The sequence below is a fragment of the Pongo pygmaeus genome, chromosome 20, assembly GCF_028885625.2.
Source record: "Pongo pygmaeus isolate AG05252 chromosome 20, NHGRI_mPonPyg2-v2.0_pri, whole genome shotgun sequence".
Taxonomy (NCBI): Eukaryota; Metazoa; Chordata; class Mammalia; order Primates; family Hominidae; genus Pongo; species Pongo pygmaeus.
The window spans coordinates 5,844,078-5,866,990 of NC_072393.2; the positions used below are offsets into that span (position 1 = coordinate 5,844,078).

Here is a 22,913-nt window from a genome sequence, read left to right on the forward strand (position 1 = left end):
TCATGCCTGTAATATCAGCACTTTGGGAGGCTGAGGTGGCGGGGAATCACTTGAGGTCAGGAATTCGAGACCAGTCTGGCCAACATGGAGAAACCCCCACCTCTACTAAAAATACAAAAAATTAGCTGGATGTGGCAGTGGGCACCTGTAATCCCAGATATTTGGGAGGCTGAGGCAGGAGAATCGCCTGAACCCAGGAGGTGGAGGTTGCAGTGAGCAGAGATCATGCCACTGCACTCTAGCCTGGGTGACACAGCAAGACTTCGTGTCCAAAGAAAAAGAAAGAATCCATGGCTCAAGTTTGCCCTGGAAGGAGAGGCTGGGATTTGACTGAGACTGCAAAGTGCACGTAAGCCTCTGACTCCTGCAAGAAGCCGACACCACCAAATTCAAAGCAGCTGTCTCCCCAGACTCAAGGCAGAGATTCCATAGGGCCTGAACTCCACAGGCCAAGCCCTTCCCCACCTCTTGCCCTCCCTTCCTCCTTGGAGGGAGCAGCCCCTGAGGGACTCATTATTTTGCCTAAAGCCATGGCGACAGCAACATCAACTTTCCACACTTCTCGACCTGGGGTTCTGTTGGATGGTGAATAACAGAAAGGAAAGCAGAAAACACAAGCTGGTGCTTTCTGCATGCTAGAGAGGTTTTTGTTTATTTCAGGGCCCTCCCCGTCAACACAACTGACATGTTGACACTGGGCCCAGAACATTCCCTGCGGTGTGGCTATCCTGGGCACTGCAAGGGGCTGAGTGGCATCCCTGACCTCCAGAAGTACCTCCCAGTTGTGACAACCACAAATGTCTCTAGACACAGCCATCGATACCGCCTCTCGGGCTTTGAAAGAAGCTTCTTGCCAGTGGAGGTGCTAGAGATGCCGTAGCATATTCCATGTCTGTGGCTGGGAAAGGTGGTACTGGCTGACCCTCGTCTTCCTAGAGTCCCAGTGCATGGTCCAGGGCCACTGTTTCCAACCACTGCCAGCCCTTCCCCACCCCACAATCTCCATACTAGGACCACATGCCTGGAGGGCAGCCACGAGGTGGCAGACGCTTTGCTCCCTTTCAGGAGAGAAGACAGTGTTGTCACCCCACTCTGCCCCACTTAAAAAAAAAATAAGGTTACAGTTCTTAATGGGGGCGATTCTACTCCACAGGGAATACTGGCCACGTCTGGGGACATTTGTGGTTGTCAGGAGCATTGGGTGTGGAGGCCAGTGATGCTCCTCAGCACCCTGCAGTGCCCAGGGCGACTCCTCAGAAACTAAGAATGGTCCAGCCATAATGCTGCTAGTGCTGAAACGGAGAAACCCTGAAGTACGGGAACAGAAACCTCTGGGCAGAGCTGAGAACACTGGACCATGCTGTCTTTCTTCTCTGCTATGAAAGCCTGAGGCCTCCGGTTCAGTCACCTTCCCTGTCCCCTGCTACCATGAGTACCAGGGACCCTGACTTGAGAAGTCACTGCAGGTGAGGGCTTCGAAGCCTGGGCCACTGGTGGGGAAGTGCCAGGGCCTAGCACACGCACACCAGCAGCGGACTGTGCCGTGAGCCATGGGGCTGCCTCGCTAACACCTTCTTTGTCCCACGCTCCCCTCCCCTGTTAAAAGGAAAATCTACCGACTTGCCTGCTGTTGAACTTGGGGAAGGCATCAAAAGTCAACGTGCTGGTTCAACGGCTCACATACCTTAACTCTGTCCCTCAAGTTCTGCCCAAATACAAAGGCTTGCTGTGTGGCGGGGTCTTTTTTCTCACAGGCTTCCTCTCCAGAGGCATTGCTGGACTCATTTTTCTGGGGCTCTTTCTCCTATCAAAAACCAAAACAAAACAGAGTAATCAAAACCAGTGCCACACTTGGCCCAGATGGATGCCCAGCAATCCCACACCAGATCATGTACTCCACACGTCTCCTCTGCACGTGCCTGCAGTCCCAGCTACTCAGAAGGCTGAGACAGGAGGACTGCTTGAGCCTGGGAGTTGTAGTGAACTGAGATCACACCATTGCACTCCAGCCTGGGTGACAGAGCAAGAACCTGTCTCCAAACAACGAAAAAGAAACACCTGTGCCCTGCAGAAGCCTTAGTGCCGGCAGAGGACAGGAAATAACCTGGATGCTCATCATTAGCCAAGGAACGAAATAATTTACGATAGAAAATATGGGGGAAAAAAAAGTACAGCACAGCTGTTACCACCGAGAGGGAGGTAGACCTCTGACATGCCCACAATACATGGATCAGAGAAGAGAGCAGCTTGTGGGACACGGAAGTGCGATTCCATTTCTGTTAAAGCCAACCCAGTCCCGTGTGTGTGTGTGTGTTGAGGAATGCCCAGGAAAATAAGCTGGGAGAGAGAATTCAAACTACTGACAGAGGTTACCCGGGAACCTCTTAGCTGGAGGGTGGCTCCCGCTTGTTACTTTCTAGGATTTCCATTTTGTGTAAATATTTTCAACTTGTAGGCATGACTTTTGTAACTAAATATCCTAAGACCAAATGCATTGATCTTGAGATAATGGAATATGGAGTTGCTTATAATTTGTATATGTCTTTCTTATACCACATGATAAAAAAGGTGTTGTAGAATTTGAAAAGAAATTTTAAAAGGCTTTTGGCAGATCTTTGGAGTCTCTGGCGATGTGTACAGTGGACATGAACGTGAGGCAGGGAGCGTTTTCCTGGGAGATGTTGTGAAGGGACCTGACAACCGTGAACTCGGAGGTGAGAAAGGCTGCAGGCAGCTTCTGACTGGCTCAGCGTGTCCAGAGGGCAGGGAAGCCTGGAGTTACAATGCCGGGCCCAGAATCAGTGGATCACAGGGCTGAGGGCACTTTCTGGTCCAACTGTGAAGAAAGTGAAGAGTTTAAATGTTTCTCTACTGCGCTCCCTAGAGATTCTGCTATTGCTGACTTCACATTGCATCCTTGTGCCTGTGCAAGAGTGAACGTGGCTTTTTAAAATTAAACACACACCGTGTTTGGCGACCTGGAAGTCCTCAGAGGATGGGCTAATCCCCAGCCCCACTGGGGCCGCCTGCAGACCATGGGGGATGCACTTCCGGCAGAAACACTCCCTGGCTCTTGGCTTTGTGCGCTGTGTGCCCCCTGCTCACACCGACTGGTGCTAATCCCGGGTGGGCAGAGCCCACAGAGTCACCTGAGATGGGGCAGGCAAACAGCAAAATGTTTCTGACCACAGGGTATGTCTACGACCTGGCGGGGCCTGCTTAGAGGATTCGCTGAAACTGATAAACGAATCCCGAGGCCTGTAACCAGTCTGAGACTCTGTGTGTGTGTGGGGCGGGAGGGGAAGCCTCTTCCCCACTTTCCCAAAGACGGTACCAGGAGCTCCCCCATGGGTCGCCCCCAACATCTAAGCCCTCCTTAGAGGAGATGCCTCACAGCTCACGTTCCCGATGAGCAGTGTGTACCATGTTCATGGGCGGCTTGGAAAAGCTCGGGCTCCTGCTGCAGGGCCAGAGAAGGATACACACGGCAAGCCTGGCGAATCTCAACAGTACCGGGTGTGGTCAGAGGGCAGCGTGGGTGTGGCCGCGTGGCTCCAATGGAGACCCACATGGAGCAGTGGCTTTGGAGCCAGATGCAGGAGCTGGGAATGGCAGCCAGCAGACCATGGGGTCCAAGGATCAGCTTTAGCTACTGCGGCTGCCCAGCTTGCTGGAGGGAAGATAGCACATCACAACTTCTGAGCTCAACAATTTGGGAACAAGCTGTGTGCACTGCTGAGAAGGGGCTGGAACCGGCAGGAAGACGGACTCCATCCCCTGGGATGGGACACAGCAAGGCCTCTCCAGTGAGGAACAAGCTCTCGGTAGCGGGTGCCGCCAGGTCAGCCTGTGCGCTCACCATCGGGGACAATCAGAGACGTTGGGAGATGGCAGGATAGGCTGGGTCACTTCTAAGTCCTTCTCCAACTCAGAACTGTACACCTGATCTGCTCAGGAGACCTCAGCAGTCAAAGCTTCCAAGCCGCAGAATGTGGTGGAAATGATCCCTATTTCCAATTCAGCAAACTCGTTTGAAAAAGGGCGTGGGGATGTTTTCAAATTTAATTGTTGACAGCCATTTTCACCCTTTGAGCCAGAACATCTACTGGGGACGGGGGGTATAAAACTGCAGGCCATGGACACAGAGCGGAAAATAAACACAAAGATCCAATATAGCTTTTACATGGAAGATACCACATGGTGTTACCCCAACTCTGACTTCAAACCCATCTCTGCCAACTTCAAAGGAGGCTCTTCATCAAAGGCCCTTATTTCACAGTGGCTGTGAAACACAAAGCTTTTGGCCCATATAATCCAAACCATACCCCCGCTTAAATGAAACTATTTCTTTTTTTTTTTTTTAAGGCAGGGTCTGGCTCTGTCGCCCAGGCTGGAATGCAGTGGTGCGACCTCGGCTCACAGCAGCCTCCCCTTCCCGGGCTCAAGCAATCCTCCAGCCTCAGCATCCTGAGTAGCTGGGACTACAGGTACATGCTACCATGCCTGGCTAATCTGTTTATTTTCTGTAGACAGAGTCTTGCTATGTTGCCCAGGGTGGTTTTGAACTCCTGGCCTCAAGCAATCCACCTGCCTCGGCCTCCCAAAGTGCTGAGATTGCAGGTGTGAGCTACTGCGTCTGGCCTAAACCAACTATTTCTGAGATGACTCCCAAGGAAACATTTTCAACTGGAACCACACAGATAGGAGTCTCTGAGGAGTGGTTTGGGTGTGGACACAGAGAGGGGACACATTCCTCATGTTAAACATTGCAAGACACCCATCAGTGACAGCCGTTCCTCGGGCCCTAGTGACTCCTCAGAGTGCAGTGGTTCAGGTCCTCCCTCAGGGCTCACTCCCTTGAGACATGTGGCGGTCAGCCTTGGGTAACAGGCCCTTCCGGCAGAACTTTGGGTAAGAGGCCCTTCCGGCAGAACTTTGGGTAAGAGGCCCTTCCAGCAGAGCTTGCTTGGGAGACACTCTTCTTCTGCCTGACCAGCAAGACCACCCTTGGGAATCTAGATCTGGTTTGTCAGGTACTGTATTTAGAGCCTACTGAGCAAATCCAGAGAGCCTTACAATAGGCCCACGTGGAAACTGCTTGGAACAGGTGACAGCGTGTGGACTCCACAGTGTGCTGGGAAGGCTGCCCTCCCGCTCCCAAGGGGCCCAGCGTGCAGCGCTTCCCTGCCTCAGGACCCACTGACCTCAAGTGCACACACCTCATCGGCAACTTCGGCAGGACTTCGCCGTGCAGCAGTGTCGGGGGATGCTGCTGGCACTGCCCCCGTGCAGTCTGCTGGGAGGCTGACCCCGTTGGTGCCACTGCTGGGGACTGTGGGAGGGAAGAAGAGTGGGGAATCACAGGTGCTTGGTGGCCCTCCCACCCCCACTCACATAGCTGAGGGGCTGCGCCATGTCTAGTCTAGGGCCCCTCTCATGGTAAAGCCCACAGCACATGTCTCCTTTTTACGGAAGGACCTGGTATCTCTACAAAGAGCCAAAATTCTTGGATTAAAAAAAAAAAAACAAGAGAAACAAACAAAAAAGAGAAACCTGCCGGGCACAGTGGCTCATGCCTGTGGTCCCAGTGCTTTGGGAGGCTGAAGCGGGGAGATTGCTTGGGGCCAGGAGTTTGAGACCAGCCTGGGCAACACAGCAAGTCCCCGTTTCTAAAATAAGACAAAACAAATTAGCTGGGTGTGGTGGTGCATACTTGTGGTCCCAGCTACTTGGGAGGCTGAGGTGGGAGGATCACTTGAGCCCAGGAGCTCAAGGCTGCAGTGAGCTATGATTGCACCAATGCACTCCAGTCTGGGTGACAGAGCAAGACCCCATCTCCAAAAAAAAATAATAATAATAAATAAATAAAATAACCTTTCAAGTTTTTAAAGATAACCTGTGAAAATTGAGGCTGAAATTCTATCTGCAAACACACGGGATAAATCTCATTCCCAGGAGCCGGCCTGCTTTTATGAAGACAGTGAATGAACAAAGCAGGTTTCACCCACAGTCACACTCGGCCAAGGGCTGTGAGGAAGCTGTGGAACCGCCTCTCACTCCTCCGTTGCCAGGGCTCGGGAGGCTTGGGGCTGGAGACGGCTGGGGGGTGATTTAAGGGATCATCTTCCCTGATGTCTGTATTTCTGGTGCATTCAGCAGTCACCTCTGTCGCAACACTGCTGTCCCAGGCGCGACTTCAGGAACGCTCTACCCTGCCGTCTGGGCCTGGGCGCCAGGGCTGCCGTTTCTTACCAGTCTGGGACAGCGCCTTTGGCTGCGGAGCTTGTAACACTGCCGGGCGAAGCACGCTCCGCTGCTGCTCCTTGGGCTTCTGGCTTGGCAGACCTAGGAACAGAAGGCGGCCTTCCCAGTGCCCGCGGACCCCTGCCTGCCCCCAGGCGCTTCAGAGACTGAGCCCTGGCAACCCATTTCATGCCCCTTGCAGGCTAGACTTTTGCAGGGAAGCACTTTTTTAAAAACTTGAGGTTTTTTTTTTTTAACAACTGGACAGGCAGATCTGGCTACTGTTATTTTTATATGTGATTAAGTGAAATTCCCAGTAACCGATGTCTGTGAATTAATCCAGTTAGCACAGTAACGTGGCAGGGCATCAACGGACTCAACAGGCAAGTGGAGACTGTGAGGGGAGAGCAGTGAATTCACAAGCAGCTACCCGGAGGCTCAGGACTCGGTGTGGGGTCATGTACAGACAGGCACATTTTGCACCTGTTTTTCAAAACAGCCATGCTGAGGAAGTCCCTCTGCCAAAGGCAGACGGGGCAAGGACCCTTGTATGTGCCCTGCCCTGTGCAGCATCCCCAGCAGCCTCACTAGCAGCTGGCTCACTAGCAGCGTGCCGCTGGAATGCAGCCACGCTAACTGGGGTGAACACTGTGGTATGTGGGGGCCAGAACATGAAGGACAGACAGGCTGAACCAAGTGCGCTACTGCTGGGCACGGAGCCCGCCTGATGTACCCCGCCTAGCCTGCTCCCGTGCCACCACTGCCCACTTTTCTGAACACACGAGGCTCACAGTCAGGGGTCCCAACCTCCCTGCTCAGACAGCCTCTCTTTAAAGGAGATTTCCAGGGCTCGTGGGTCAGGTTACAAGTGATCTTTCTAGAAAGCAGGCTGAGCCCGCGGTGTCCTGGTGTGGCCGAGCAGAGGTCTGAAAAACGTCAGAAAGTCAGCCCCCGCCCCAGGGAGGTAGACGACCTACCTGCGCTGGGGGCTTGGCCGTGGATCAGCGTTGGTGGCTTCAACCGGAAGCCACTGCTCCTTTCCTCTAAAAGCACAAGACAAAATATCAACAGCAGGTCTGCCTGGGTGGGGGCTGGGCCTGGGGGGCAAGGGCAGGAGAGGACTATGGTCTTGGCCTCAGTGACTCTGGGCTTCGAGAACCAGGGAGAACATTTCCAAATTACAACAGAAGTCTCGTCCGATCAGCGGGCCTGGAAGGCACCTGGAGGAGGGGAGAGGCAAGGGCAGGAGAAACGACGGCTCTTGGGCCAGCTGCTGACCATGGGGGCAGGTGGGGCATCAGCTGCCCTCTCAGCTGCCTATGACCTGCTTGCTGCAGGCTCAGGAGCTGAGCTGCTCAGCAGCCCTGTACCTGGCTCTGGAGAATGTCAGGGAGCCACAGAACACAGGCGCCCAGGCCCCACTTCCATTTCCTAGAAGGCTTGTCTGTCAGAGGACACGTCTGTGGCCAGGAAGAACCCTGGCACCACTACAGATGTCTGGGAAGTGAGACAGGTTTTTGTGATGAAAAGCTCAAAGGTGGCAGACAGTGAGCCTGCCTCCCGTTTCCAGATGTGCCTGCAGAGCTTCCTATCTCAGTGAGGGAGCACTCCTGGCCACCGTGGAGGAGGCCAGCTCTCCCTAGGCCGGAGTCTGGGCTGACAAATTCACAAAACTAGAGGGAAAGGTGAATGCCCAGGAGCTCCTGGGATGGCTCGAGAGCCCAGCCTCGCCCAGCCACCTGTCCACATGGACCCCTTCATCTGTGTGTCCTGGCAACTATGCCCATACGGGGAGTGGGGACGGTGGTCTAATCTGATCCACAACAGGAAGGATTGTCATGAAAGGCCTGTGACTCAGGCAGGCAAGCCTGTTCCTGGGCAAGGCACAGAGACTGTGGCATTATGGCTTCTGGAGGTGGCCCTGCATTTGTGCTAAGCTTTACCCCCTTGTCAAGCTACAGGACACAAGATCAATATACAAAAATCAACTGTGTTTCTAACACTAGCAGTGAATGACCCAAAAGCAAAATTAAGAAAATAATTCCATTTACAATAACACCAAAAGGAATAAAATACCTGGGAATACATTTCACAAGATAAAACTGTAAAACAATGTTAGGACCAGGTACAGTGGCTCATGCCTGTAATCCCAGTGCTTTGGGAGGCTGAAGCAGGAGGACTGCATGAGCCCAAGAGTTTGAGATCAGCTTGGGCAACACTGCAAGACCCTAACTCTACAAAAAATTAAAAACTTAGCCAGGCATGGTGGTACATGCCTGTAGTCCCAGCTACTCAGGAGGCAGAGGTGGGAAGATCACTTGAGCCTGGGAGCTTGAGGTTAGTGAGTTACGACTGTACCACTGCACTCCAGCCTGGGCAACAGAGTGAGACCTTGTCTCAAACAAAACAAAAACATTGCTGGAAGAAATTAAAGGTGTAAATCAATAGAAAGACACCCCCACATGCTGTCTGATTGCATTTCTGTGAAATGCCAGACTAAGCAGAAAGGAGCTGAGCAGTTACCAGGGCTCAAGGGAGGGGGTTGGGGGCAGACTGTGACTAACGGGGATGAGATTTCTTTTTGGGACGATGGAAATGTTCTAAAATTAATCACGTGACGGTTGCACAACTCTGTGGATGTACTAAAACCACATAATTGTACACTAAAACGATGACGACAAAACCCAAAACACCTTGTCAGCCCAAATTTTCAGACTCAAATCAAATCAAGATTCAGCAGGCCAAGGAAGACCCCTCTCCTGCTGTGCCCCGGAGGCGCCGCTGTGCCTGGGCAGCAAGAGGATTGCAGCAACCCTTCTTACTATAATAGTTGCATGAGGGAGTCGAGCCCCAGGGGCTTCTGGCAGCCTGTGTTAGCAGAGCTGGTGCCTCTCCTGTAACAGACTGGTCATAAAAAAACAAACTCAGGAGAGCCAGATCCTGCAAGATGCGGGGGTGAGCCGCCAGATGTTCCTTTTCCGAAGGAAACACTCAATTACATTTCCAAAGCACGGAGCTATGCAGAAGAAGACTGGCAATTTAGGTATGTTTTTAAAAGGTCAAATTCACAATTTAGACAGTTTTTAGCAAGCTGTTCAAGCTGGCTCTCCATGCTGATGTTTTGGCCACAGACTGACTACTGCCCTTCCACACTCCGCTCCGTGCAGAGCTGGTGCTAACGCTGAGGGGAGGCTGGGGGCTGGCCCAAGCTGCCAGGCGGAAGCGGGAGACTTGGATAATCCCTGCCACCGACCTGCCACTAGTGCTAGGCCCAGAGCGTGGCCCTCTCCAGAGCTGCAGACAGACAAGGCGCGCTCCAGGGGCAGCCAAACTCTGGAGGTCCCTGTCACAGGCCCTGCTCCATGAAAACAAGGGTGGTCTCTTCTCATTCCTTCCAGAAACTTTCTTCTGTAACACAAGTCGCAACACAAGTTGCTGAATCATGGCCAGAGCCCGACGCCCGCCACATACCCAAGGGGTGTGGGCCTGTAGAGGATGCTGCACCAGTCTCTGAGGGATGCGCATCACTCCAGAGGAAGAGGACCCCTCCCGCCGGCAGCCTTTGCCCTCCTGGGAAGCCGGCAGGCTCCCTGTCTGAGGGTGCTTTTCGCCTGCCTCAGAGAGCCCCAAGTGATGTCTGTGGGAAGCCATGCTTGCCCCCCAGGGAGCCCCGATTTAACCAGGGAAGGGATGGGAATGAGACTGTGCGCATCAAATGCTGAGAAGGCAGCCTGGCTGGGGCCGGGGTCTGTGCGTGGACGGCGCTGGTGCAGGGTGGGGAGGAGGCTCAGCCATGCGGTGGGCAGGGAGTGATGCCCAATGCACAGAGGACAGAGGGTGCCGGTTTCTTAGTGCCAGAAGAAGGGCGGAATATACCAAGGGAGGCACCCACGTGCCCCTGGCATCATCTCCACATGCAGGCAGGCAGAGAGTAAGAGATCATATGGACAAAGATGTGTGTCCCCAGCTCTGTCCATGGAGGGCCGGGAGCAGGGCTACGCCTGAGGCAGTGAGATCGCAGTACCACATGGAGTGATTTCAGACCTTGGTTTCTAAAGACCATGTTCCCTGAAGAACCAGCGTGCCTCTGAGAAATGCAGATTCCAGGACTGGGATGAGAAAAGAGGCTGAGCCGGGAGGCTCTTGTGACAAAGTAAGGATAGTGCTCAGATGAACAATGGGGACCTGCCTGACAGGGCTTCCACTGGCCGAATCTGGGACAACCTGAACATTAAATAAAAACCAGTAACCACAGACAGTCACCCACTGATGCCAACAGAAGCTCGCCTGTCCATGTTGACACAATCAATCAAGGAACAAATACGTGGAGAGAAGGGCAAGCTCCTCCTTCCAGTGAACACCACTAATCAACGCAGCAGGGATGGTGCTCAGAGAATCCCACGGGTGGTACGTGCCTGTAATCCTAGCTACTTGAGAGGCCGAGGCTCGAGAATCTCTTGAACTCAGGAGGCAGAGGGTGCAGTGAGCCGAGATTGTGCCACTGCACTCCAGCCTGGGCAACAGAGCAAGATTCTGTCTCAAAAAAAAAAAAAAAAAAAAAAGGAAGAGAATCCCATGGGGCAGTCGTCAGCGGGAAACATCACTCCGAAGACATCACTGGGCGAGAGCACTGGAGGGCAGGAGTGTGACACACGGTCCCAGAGTCTAAAGTGTCTCTCAGAAACCATCCAGCACAAAGGGGAAAGTAGCTTTACAGTGGCAAAACCTGGCAGACAGCACCCTGATCAAGGAGCACAGCTACCCCGTGCTGGTAAGGGGACAAGTGAGTACTGTGCATGGTTTCTGTGACGTTCTCATCCAAGATGCCACACCTGGGTCTCACCACCAGGACATACTGGACAGGCCCCAACCAAGACACTTCTACCCAACAGCTGACCTGTAATCCTCGAGGTCATGAAAGTCAAGGGAAGCCTGAAGACCCGTTCCTGATGAAAGTGGAGGCATGTGAGGTAGGACCAGGGTCTGAGTCCTTTTTTCTAATGGACTCATGGAGCTGACTAGAGAAAGCTAAATGGGGTCTTCAGACAAAAGGGACAGAGAAATTCTGTAAGTGTTAAAGCTTTTCAAAATTAAAGCTAAAAAACAGAAGGCAGGCAGACAAGGATGTGAAGTTGGCTTTGCAGAACTGATGTGTGGCTAATATGACTGCCTTTTCATGCTTGAGGGCACTGGGGCTTTAAACCATGCCACGTCGGGGCCTGTGAAACAGCTGCCCTGCTCCTGAGGCTGGAGGGGAAAGGTCTGTGGGGAGAGAGACAGGAGGGAGGCCGTCGCTCACAGACCTCAGAAGCGATCATGAGATTTGTAACAGAGCTCAGCAGCACAAATGGGTCCAGACACACGGCTTTAGTAACTGATCACCTAAAGCAGAACCTGCCTCACCGTGGCAGGCTCTGTGCCCCCATCCAGACCACCACCTGCTAAGAGACACCCCAGGAATAACCAACATCGTGCCCTTCCTGAGGACCCTGAAACACCAAGCCCTTCTGCAGGATGAGACCAGGTGGTCGGCTCAAAACAGTTTGCTTTTAGAGTCAAAATGCCTCATTGAAACGGGGCCATCAACTCAATGCTGAGAGTCGTAAAAACCCACCTCTTCCCTTGACACGGACATCACGCCAGCAGCTAACTTATCTCACAATGCTTTTGAAGTCGGCAATGAATTTATATATGGTAGGCTGGGTTACAGAATTCAGGTTGTTAAACTCGCTTGTTAAATCTTTTATGAGGAATTTCAGCCACGTGGGAGAAACTTTCAGGAAACCTTGGAGTTGGTTCTCCAGTGAAAGACCAAAAAGGCAGGCTCCATATTCTTCAGAAAGGGGGAGCGGCTTTCCTTAAAATTTTAAAGCTGGGGGCCAGACGTGGTGGCTCATGCCTGTAATCCTAGCACTTTGGGAGGCTGAGGCAGGCAGCTCGCTTGAGGTCAGGAGTTCGAGACCAGCCTGGCCAACACGGCGAAACCCCGTCTCTACTAAAAATACAAAACATTAGCTGGGCATGGTGGCACATGCCTGTAATCCCAGCTACTTGGGAGGCTGAGGCAGGAGAATTGCTTGAACCCAGGAGACGGAGGTTGCAGTGACCCAAGATCGCCCCATTGCACTCCAGCCTGGGGGACAAGAGCGAAACTCCGTCTCCAAAACACACAAAAAAGTTTTGAAGCTGTGATTAAACATATTTATCTAGGTAGGTCTAAGCAAAATTAATGTGAGAATACACAAAAAAGAGGTCTGGAAATTCACCAACTTCACAGGCGTTACCTTTGGGATGGCAGGGTGAGTGGGGAAGGGGCAGGGATTCTTTTTACTTGAAATATTTCTGATTTACTTTAAAGAAAAAACAATTATGGGCCAGGTGCGGTGGCTCATGCCTGTAATTCCAGTACTTTGGGAGGCCGAGATGGGTGCATCACCTGAGGTCAGGAGTTCGAGACCAGCCTGGCCAACAGGTGAAACCCTGTTTCTACTAAAAAATACAAAATTACCCCGGCATTGTGGTGTGCGCCTGTAAACCCAGCTACTCGGGAAGCTGAGGCAGGAGAATCACTTGAACCCGGGAGGCGGAGGTTGCAGTGATTTGAGATCACATCACTGCACTCCAGCCTGGGCAAAAAGAGTGAAAGTCTGTCTAAAAAACCAAAAAACCCCAATTATGAATGCATTACTTGTATAAAATTTTGAAAAATGAGTGATACATTTCTTCACAGGTTGTTTTTAGAGGACTTAGAGCTCCATGCAACCAGGCCCTGCTTGCAGAAACAAACATGAGGGCTTATGAAGCCTTATCTCACGCCAGATCCCCAGACTATGAGCTGAAGAGTTGGGGGAAAAATTTTAACAGCTGAAAAAGAACTGACTTTAAATGCCTGCTGAAGATCTGATTTTCTAACACCAATTGCTTTTCCTTCCAGGAGAACCCCCAGGCCGGGCGGGAAGGCAGAGGGGCGGGGGCTCACCTGGCTCTGAGTCGGAATTGCCTGCAGATGGCTCGCAGAAGCTTGATGGCATAAAAACATTGTTTTTTGAAACTGTCGACAAGGAGGTGCAGGCGGGGGAGGGAACAAGAGGAAAAACAGCATGAATGGGTGGGGTGGACCCTTAGAGATCACCTCTCCCACCTGAGGGGTGGATTCTCACGTCCCACGGGAGGAGACGGAACAGCACACAAACAGGGCATTCAGTCTTTCCCCAGAAAAGCAAACCCCAAGACTCTCTTTACAGCACTACGAGGGTCTCCAGCCCGACGGTCTTCATCTGTCTGATGACTACAGTCAACTCTGGTCAACCGGGGGCACCCCCTTGTCCCTGCACCTCTGTAGGGGCAGCCGGCAGGGAAGATGTCGGATGCTCCAGGCCACATTGGAGGCCCTGAGTCCTTCTTACCTGTCAAGGCTTGCCCATGGGGTTCCCCCTCCCCCACCTAAGATCTTCCTTCACCAGGGCAACTGCTTCCCAGGCAACAGGTTTCCAAAAATGAAGTGGAATTCGTAGGGGAAGAACTCACTCTACGCAGAATGGAACCAAAGACAACACTGTTCAAATTATTGGTGCCCCTCACGCCTCCAGTTACCCTGCAGAGCTGAGTGTCTCTTGGGGGTTGCTGCGCTGGACGGGAGGTGATTTGAAGAGGGCCGGGGAGAAGAATGGTGGTCCCTCGCCTCTTTAGCCTACATTCACAGCCCAAACACCTCCTCTTCTCTATGCTAGTTTTCGTTGCAGCAAGCATGCTTCAGCAGTGGGCGGTGAGTGGGAAGGAATAAAATCAACGAGCAGGAAGTGAAGCTCCCTCATTCCACAGAACACCTATCCACGGGCGCAAAGATCCTTAAATTAAAAGGATGTCAACTGCAGCCTGGACTGCAAGCCATCTGGACAGTTCCGCAATATCTGGTCAGCAGATGACAGTGTACTAGCACTGGAAAACCTAATGTAGCTGCGCAAAAAGACACGGCCATGTCCAAAACCAACGTGATGGGAAAAGGGCATGAAAACAAGGGTGTGGAGGGGTGACTTGGGAAGAACCCTGGCTTCCTACGCTGTGTGTTCCTGTATCGCATGCGTGACTTCTGTAAGCAGAAACAACTTGACATCCTGAAGGTTCAGGACTGTAAAATGGTTTACATGAACTTTCCAGGAATGGATTTCAGTTGGGTAACCGGAGAACCTGTCTAAACACTCATGTATGTCCAAGTTGGCGCTACAGACAGCTAAGACAGAGGCCACGAGACAATGCCAGAGTGGGAAGTCAAGACGAGGATGAGAGAATAGCCCTGCGGTGGCATTTACCCTCAAATCTGCAGAGTTGTGCCCATGGCAGGAGGCCGGGCTTTCTGAGTGTCACGTTAAGTAGTGCCGATGGCATTATCTGCCTCAGGAACCTTTCTCCTGTACCAGCCTGCATGAGTCCCCAGGCCGACCTCCATGCCTGTGCTCAGACCAGGCCTCACACGTCCAGGGCCTTCGAGCCCTTTAGCCTGCCCTGCTCCACAGTCTGAGCCTGGGCCACCCTTCCAGGCCCCCGCAAGCTCCTCTCCTCTGGGAGTTCACAGCATCACACACGGGCCTCTGCTGGGGCCTCCTGGCTTGCTGGTTACCGTGTGTGTGTGCATGCTTGTGTGTACATGCACGTGCGTGTCTGGGCTACTGCACTGGACTGCCCGCGCTGGGCATGCAGCTGAGGGGTCAGGAGAACACCCCACCCCTAAACCCCCAGTCTGTGCCCAGCCTTAGAAAGAGGAGATGTAATTAACAGGCAGAGGCCCCAACAGGGCTCTCAGCAGTCAACCCCTTTCCTCCATTTCAGAGGGACGATCTCTTCACAGTCTTCCTCAGGCCACCAAGTCTCACCATGCCATCAGTGTCACTGATTTGAGACAAGGACCCCGGGTGCTGCACTCTGGGCAAGCTCTCACCTCACTCCTGACCAAGCCTGAGCCTCAGATCGACTCTAATCAGAGCTGGGCAGGAAGGACACAGCAGATGGATGCGCAGCACTGAGGGGAATGGCGGGTTTGTAAGCATAAACGCTTTCACCATTCGGTACGTTTGCATATTTTACCTGACTGTGAGGGTGGGAACTGGGTTAAAGAGGACGTTCTTTCTCGCTTGACAGGAGGGCAGTAGTTTCCATCTTCTCTGTCAGAATCTACAGAAAACAATGAGAAGAGGAGAAAAATCAGGTTGCTTCTGTCTTTAAAATTGAAGATGGTCAAAGGTGTTAGAGAGCTCCTTACCTTCTCCGCCTTCAGGACTGGAGCTGCCAGCTGACCTCTGAAACAAGGAGCACACAGCCGGGGTCAGAGGGCATCAGGCTCACGGCAGCCGAGCAATTCTCGGCTCCGTAACAAATATCCCAACATGCACCACGGGCAGCTAACTCCCAGAGCCTAGCACCCGAATGAGAGCCAGGATTTCAGCCTAAAGCTCAAAAATCCCCCCAATGAACCTCTGCACCCAGCTTCACAAACACATGCCAAGGAATCCTCTCAGTGGCTGGGAAAGCATCCGCAGCACCCGGATCAGTTTCTTGTTTCTCCACAGGTTACGCTAACTGGCCTGCCACCCCCAAACTCAAACACAGCTGAACCTCATCTGGCCCCTGTTCATCCTGCCAAGAGCTGAAAAGCGACCCTCTCCACCCTTGAGGTCAGCGGACTTGTGTAAAATGGTCGCATCACACCGGATAGGAGTGGTTTCCCTTCCTTGCCCTGGAACAGTCTACCGTGCACATCCTTGTCTCAGGGTGGGCTGTTATTCCCAGAGCAAGCAAGAGCTTGGATGTTTTGGACCAAAGCCCACTTGCGACGTGTTTAGAACAGAACCATCAAAGACAAAGCCCAGTCACAGGCTGAGGGAAGGCACCTGAAGAATTCCCTATTCCACAAACTTTAGCTTTAGAGTGTGAACAACTAGCAACCAAGACTTAAAATGGGTTCATGACCAGCCTGACCGACATGGTGAAACCCTGTCTCTACTAAATATACAAAAAAAAAGTAGCTGGGTGTGGTGGCGCACGCCTGTAATCTCAGCTACAGGCTGAGGCACAAGAATCGCTTGAGCCCGGGAGGCAGAGATTGCAGTGAGCTGAGATCATGCCACTGCACTCCAGCCTGGGTGACACAGTGAGACTCTGTCTCAAAAAAAAAAAAAAGGACTTAAAATGGGCTGGGCGCAGTGGCTCATGCCCGTAATCCCAGCACTTTGGGAAGCTGAGGCAGAAGGATCGTTTGAGCCCAGGAGTTTGAGACCAGCCTGGGAAACATGGTGAGACTCTGTCTTTATAAAAAACCCAACCACACAAAAATCAGCTGGGCAGGGGGGTGAATGCTTGTAGCCCCAGCTCCCCGGGAGGCTGAGGAAGGAGGAGCACTTGAGCCCGGGGGTCTGAGGCTGCAGTGAGCTATGACCATGCCACTGCACTCCAGCCTGAAGGACACATCGCATCTGAAAAAAACAAAACAAACTCAAAACTTAAAATGCGTAGTGTTTATCCTCTCCCCCAACACAATCCCTCATTTATGGCCTGTCTCAGAATTTAGCAGCCCAAAGTGCACCAATGAGTGAGGGCCGCTCCTCCTGGCGCGCTCCCCTGCAAGAGCAAGCTGAAAAGCCAATTTTCTTATTTTCAAAAATGCTCCTCAGAGGTCAAGTTTAGCCAAATGAGGCCCGCCTGCCTCGACGAGCTGCTGGGGCTCACGGGAGGTGAGACATGTGAAAGTGCTTTGCAAACTGCAGAGTGGCCTGGGAAAGCAAACTGCAATAAATAAAACTGAGGAGCACAGGAGCCAAGGCAGACCCCTGCTTTAAGTCGGGGCGGTGCATTTTCCCATAAAGGGCCAGACTGTCGGTACCGCTGGCTTTGTGGGCCACATTTGGTGTCTGTCATATATTCTTGTTTTTGCTTTTATAATCCTTTAAAAATGTAAACATCATCTTAGCTTACAGGCCCAGGACTGGAGCGTGTGGCAGTGAGAGCCCAGAGAAGGCAGGAAGTTGACTTGAAGTCACATAGCTCGTTCACGACGGTCAGAAAAAAAGCTACCCTGGACTTTCTCCATCCGTGTGAGCTGACAACGTGGGTTTGTGTGGGAAAAGCAAGCCTGAGCTTCTTGCTTGAGGCCTGTGTTCTGAGAGGGCTTTGTAAATGCTCCCAGGGGACTGTACGAGTGAGGGCTGATTATCACTATCCCCATGAGATGACATCATCAAAGTGTGGGAAACACAAAATCCTTGTAACACAACAGTGGGTTCTATTAGTCACTGGGGCAATTATGAAAATACCACTGAGTCCAAAACACAATGCCATCAAGCAGCCAGGCCCTAGAGTCAGTACCAACTCCGGCCAGGACAAGAGCACGAGGGGTGCAGAGGCTGCTTGGTCCCTGCTGCCTCTTGAAGGCCGGAAGAACTGTCAGTTTATTCCAGCTCTGCCATTTTCTAGGGGTGAAACCTTACCTTGCCCAGCCTTCGGTCTCCTCACCTGGAAAACAGGGACGCGTGAGGTGACAGGCAGGGCAGGTAAGGTGCTCAGCCCAGTGCCCTGCACGCTGGGAGCAGATGATTACAATGCTTGTGACCCACACCTGATGAGACCAAACTCCCAACCGATGTAAAATCCGGAGGCTATGCTGGGGGCAGGGCCTTAGAGCTCAAGGTAGGCATGAATAGGGAGTCAGGGGTGTGGAGTGAGTCCTGGGTGCAGCCAGGAGGCGAGGGACCTGGACTGGGAACCTTTCTAGAAATGCCAGAGCCTGGGGTTGCATCTGATAGTGCTGAGCTGTCACCACCTTGTCATCCCTTTTCTTGGGTGACATCTGTGGGGTGGGTACAGGCTCCAGCTATCGCTCACCCTCATACTTAGCAAAGGTGACAGAAGCACAGAGAAGCAGCATCTGCCCACCCGGGCAGCCAAAATCTTTGCTCATCCAGCCGAGCCTGGGCATCTCACGCCTGGGGCAGCTACTGCCCTCGACAGGCCCTTACATCAGCCTCTCAGCACAGGCAGCTGTGAGAAACGACACCTGACACAGCCTCCGTGCCCTCTGAGTAACCCACGCCCTCCAGAGCCCTGTAGGCTGGCTTTGGCCTCCAAATGCTCTGTGCAGGTCCCCGTCTGAGGCCAGCTGCCTCTGCACAGCCCGATCTCCTCGGACACCGCACTGCTCGCTTCACCTCTGGCTTCCCTGGCCTCACTAGTCCTCCCATCCATTCCTAACAGCAGGCCCAGGACATCCCCGCTCCCAAGTCCCATCCTGTGGCTCTAGACTTTTCTCTCTCCTTTTAATCCAACGAGCATTTCAACTGTACCAAAACCCTTACACGGTGTCCTCCCTGGTCCTGGGGGATCTGTCCCTTCCTAAATGACTTCTGGGACCAGGAGATGGCCATACCCTCTCTGGCCTCTGTAGATAACCTGCTTTCTCATCCAGTGACACCCTCCTTTTCCCTCAGGCGAGAATGAACCCCTTGGTGAGATGACCTCCAGGCCCCTTATACTCTTTCTCTGTGGCTTATTCTGATCCTGGGAGTTGTGTCAGGGACTCCACTAGACTTAGGAAGGAACTGGACCTCACGGTAGAAGCCCGTTTAGCATTTGTTCAACAAAAGACACTGCATCCCAGGCCCCCTGCAGGCCATGGAGAAGCCGAAGACCTGAGTCCGGCCTTTCGGAAGGAGCTGGTCCCCGAGCTCCCTTGTGTCTCCTCACCCTGCACGGGATGTTTCTCCTGACACCTCCACACCTAACTCTCTGGCTCAGTGGTTATCTAGATTAATTTCCACATGTGTCAATTTCCTAGTTTCCCTGTTTTTGATTTCCAATTTTATCTCCTTGTGGTTGGAGCACATACTCCATATTTCAATCCTTTAAAATTTGAGATGTTTGGTGACCTAACAAATGGCCTCCCATGGAGAATTTTCCATGTGCACTTGAGAAGGCCGTGCACCCCGCTGTTTGGGTGGGGTGTCCTATATGTCTGTTAGGTCTGGTTGGTTTTTGTGTTGCTGAAGTCCTGCTTCCTTACTGATCTTATCTTGTCTAGATGTTCTATCCGTTACTCAAAGTGCGGTACTGAAGCCTCCAACTCTTACGGTTGACTCGACTATTTCTCCCTTCGGTTCTGTCCGTTTTTGCTTTGCGTATTTTGGGGGCTCTTTTCACGATACTCCATGCCTCTCAGGGATCATGGATGCCATGGATGCTCTCCCCAGAGCAGCATGTCCGGGTCAAGTGTGGCTCCGGGGCTCCCAACAGTCTCTTGGGGTCTACTCGTGGCTCTAGGAGCAGCCCCGGGAATGCTGTGGTGCCCCCAGGCATTCTGGACTCGTCCTCCCCTTCACCCACCACCTCCAACCTGCCAGCAAGTCCCGTTAGCTCTAGCCCCCCGAGAACGTACCTTTCTCTCCTGCCTTGGGGGCCTCCTCAGGCACAGGGTCCCCTCTGCCACCAGGCTCTGGCCATGTGGCCTCTTGTTTTCTGAACATGTTGGCTGCTCCTGCCTCACTGAGTGCTGCTCCTCCGTGGGCGCCCTCCCTCCAGGTCCCTGCGTGTCTGAGATGCTGTGAGCACCACCTCTAGGGTAAGCTCGTGCTCACTCCCTATCCCAGCCCCTCGGGAGCTACCCTGTTTTGTTCTATCACAGAGGGAAATGATCTCAGAGGTGTCTCCTACAACACAGTCCATTCATGCGACACCCGGGACACCTGCACAGAAGGCGCTTGCTGAGGACTTGCTGCATGGGTGGAGTCCGTGTCCTCCACCATGTCCCCTTCAGTGACCTTGAGAAGAACGGGTGCCTAGGCAGACAAAACTCACATGCTGCCTGACCCCTGACCTCAGGAAACCCTCAAATCCATGCCCCAAATATCTTCTAAGAGCCTGCCTGCAGCAAAGTGGGGGGCCTCTTGGTCCTGGAAAGGCCGGGAAGCCAAGGCCTGGGAAGGACAACACAGAAGATTCGACGGGGGAACCTCCTGCCAGCAACTCTCCACTAAGACCCAGCAGAGGGAAGCAAGAAGACAGAACATGTGCCTGTGGACAGAGCTCTTCTAGAATCCTAACCCGCTGGCCACGTGAGGCGCCGCCTGCCCTCTGCCCCTGTCCAGGCCTCCACACCCTGCACCTTGCTGGGATGGAGGGCCTCTCCTCTCAGGAGACGGAACCTGCTGTCCAGCTGGCTTGTGCTGCCTTCTTCAAAGCAGGAAAAGGTTTGGGGTGAAGGAACCTCCTTTAAGCCACCCAGCCCAGCACACAGCCAATGCCAGCTCCACATTTTCCATTTCCTAGACTCAGCAGCCCAGGAGTCTGGACCTGTTTGGTGTCAAGGCAGTCTGGGGCCACCCCTCACCCCAAACAAGGCAGTGGGTCCTCAGGGGTTGGTCCCGAACAATGCCTGGGATACACTCAGGGTCAGCCCCCAGAGGTCTGCAACCAGAGCTCAGGAGGACTTTAAGAGCAAGCTCCAGGCCGGGCACGGTGGCTCACGCCTGTAATCCCAGCACTTTGGGAGGCCTAGGCGGGTGGATCACCTGAGGTCAGGGGTTCGAGACCAGTCTGGCCAACATGGAGAAACCCCGTCTCTACTAAAAATACAAAAATTAGCCAGGCATGGTGGTGCATGCCTGCAATCCCAGCTACTCGGGAGGCTGAGTCAGGAGAATCGCTTGAACCCAGGAGGTGGGGCTTGCAGTGAGCTGAGATGACGCCACTGCACTTCAGCCTGGGCAATAGAGCAAGACTCTGTCTCAAAAACAAAAACAAAAAAGAAAGAAAAGAAAAAAGAAAAAAACAAAAACAAAAACAAAAGAGCAAGCTCCGAAGACTCGAGCTTAATGGGGAGAAGCGAGGACAGAAGCAGGACATGAGATCCCCATTTCCTCCTCCTCGTCCACTTTTCCCAAACTAGACTCCACTGCTGCGAGGCGCAGGGCTTCAGGATGACACCCGGGAATGCTGGATCAGCATCCATTTCAACACCATGATGACAACATTCCAGAGTAATAAGGAAGCAGAAGAGAAAGAAGACCAGAGGGCCCTTTGACTTCTCTCTCTGGCATTGGGGCAGCAGGAGCGAACGGAGCAGGCTCAGAAAAGGTGAAGCAGCCCTCTCCCGGCTTGGGCTGCAGGCTGGTCGGGAGCGAGCACTGTGAGTGCTGATCATGTGCCCCGCGTCCCTGCTGGCGGGGTGGGGGCTCCCGGCGCAGCAAGCTCCCCACCAGGAGCCATAGGGAGCTTGCGGGAAGTAACTCAATTCTGTGAGGCGCATGAGTCCCTGTCACTAAATACAAGACAGGCGGCACATCCCATCTGGAATGGGAATGCAGGGGTGGGAAGTTTGTTCTTTGCCTAAGGAATGAAACAGTGAAAATCATGGTTGTCACATTTATTAAGAATTGCCCTATCCAAAAAACATGGGTCTTGTCAGACTGCCTGGTGTGGCCTCAAGGACACGGGTGCCAAGGCGGCCCAGGGAAAGGGACAAAGCTTTCAGAAGCCAACTCGACAGACACAAAGACAAACAAGGAAGAAGCAGGAAGGAACGGCACTGTCTACCTGGTCCCCTAGGAAAGGCCAGAAAGCAAGGCCATGTCAGATAAATTCCCTCTAGATGGCTGGGCGTGGTGGCTCATGCCTGTAATCCCAGCACTTTGGGAGGCCGAGGTCGGCGGATCACAAGGTCAGGAGATCGAGACCATCCTGGCTAACACAGTGAAACCCTGTCACTCCCAAAAATACAAAAAAAATTAGCTGGGCGTGGTGGTGGGCGCCTGTAGTCCCAGCTACTCAGGAGGCTGAGGCAGGAAAACGGCGTGAACCCCAGGAGGCGGAGCTTGCAGTGAGCGGAGATGGGGCCACTGCACTCCAGCCTGGGCGACAGAGCGAGACTCCATGTCAAAAAAAAAAAAGATAAATTCCCCCTAGAAAACTGGCAATCAAGCGGCGTACCAGGGCCTCAGTGAGTCTGACAAGTTAGAACACCTGGCTGGTCATGGCTGGATACCCGGGATACAAAATAAACGATGGCCCAGTTCAATGCTTTTTATTCTGTGGCAGAGGCAACCAGCTCAGAAATTCTTGTCAAAAGGGCAGGCCCTGAGAAAAGCAAGTGAGAGGCGGCTTCCAAAGGTCTGAATGTTGAGGGGTGCTGAGGGTCAAATCCTGTGCAGAGGCTGGAAGGTGGGGGGAAGCTGTCTGGCCAGAGGGATTCATTCCAGAACCTCCTTAAGCTCCCTGGTGGGTCTAATAAACATATCTGAAGCTCGGCAGGTCCTTGGCAGGGAGCTTCAGTCCAGTACAATTCCACCAGGCTCGGAGTGAGTGCCCAGAGCTGCCTGCTTTCTCCGCATCAAACAGAGAACTTAATCGGGATGTGGTTTGGTCTTCTTCAGACTGTCTTCTGAAAGCCAGGAAGTCTGATATATAGAGACTTTTTCCTGGTACTGACTCCTCCACGTCCAGGGTTCTGACAAGACTGAAAGATGATAAGGGCCCTTTACAAGTAACAATTCAGCGCACCACTATTTATCATCAAGAACTCTCAGCTTTATATTTCCCCCAGGGACCACGGAATAAAGTGAACAGACTAGATGTGATGGATGAGACCTGCCGGGTAACATGGGGGTGGTTTCCTGAACACCAGTGTGATACAG

General features: G+C 52.9%; 1 protein-coding gene across 6 annotated transcripts in view; it reads right to left on the reverse strand.

The window, feature by feature from the left end:
* RANBP3 (RAN binding protein 3) overlaps window positions 1–22,913 on the reverse strand; it is a 62,537-nt gene that overhangs the window by 10,117 nt on the left and 29,507 nt on the right. For 4 of the 6 annotated variants that reach the window (XM_054463115.2, XM_054463117.2, XM_054463121.2 and 1 more), the window contains 6 exons: window positions 15,500–15,536; window positions 15,325–15,411; window positions 7,221–7,286; window positions 6,253–6,345; window positions 5,220–5,332; window positions 1,685–1,804 (listed from right to left, as the gene is read on the reverse strand). In XM_054463115.2, the coding sequence (XP_054319090.2) occupies window positions 1,685–1,804; window positions 5,220–5,332; window positions 6,253–6,345; window positions 7,221–7,286; window positions 15,325–15,411; window positions 15,500–15,536 (516 nt within the window). Of the gene's footprint in view, window positions 1–1,684; window positions 1,805–5,204; window positions 5,333–6,252; window positions 6,346–7,220; window positions 7,287–15,324; window positions 15,412–15,499; window positions 15,537–22,913 lie in introns of all 6 variants that reach the window. The other 2 variants (XM_054463116.2, XM_054463114.2) reach the window with 1 other exon arrangement.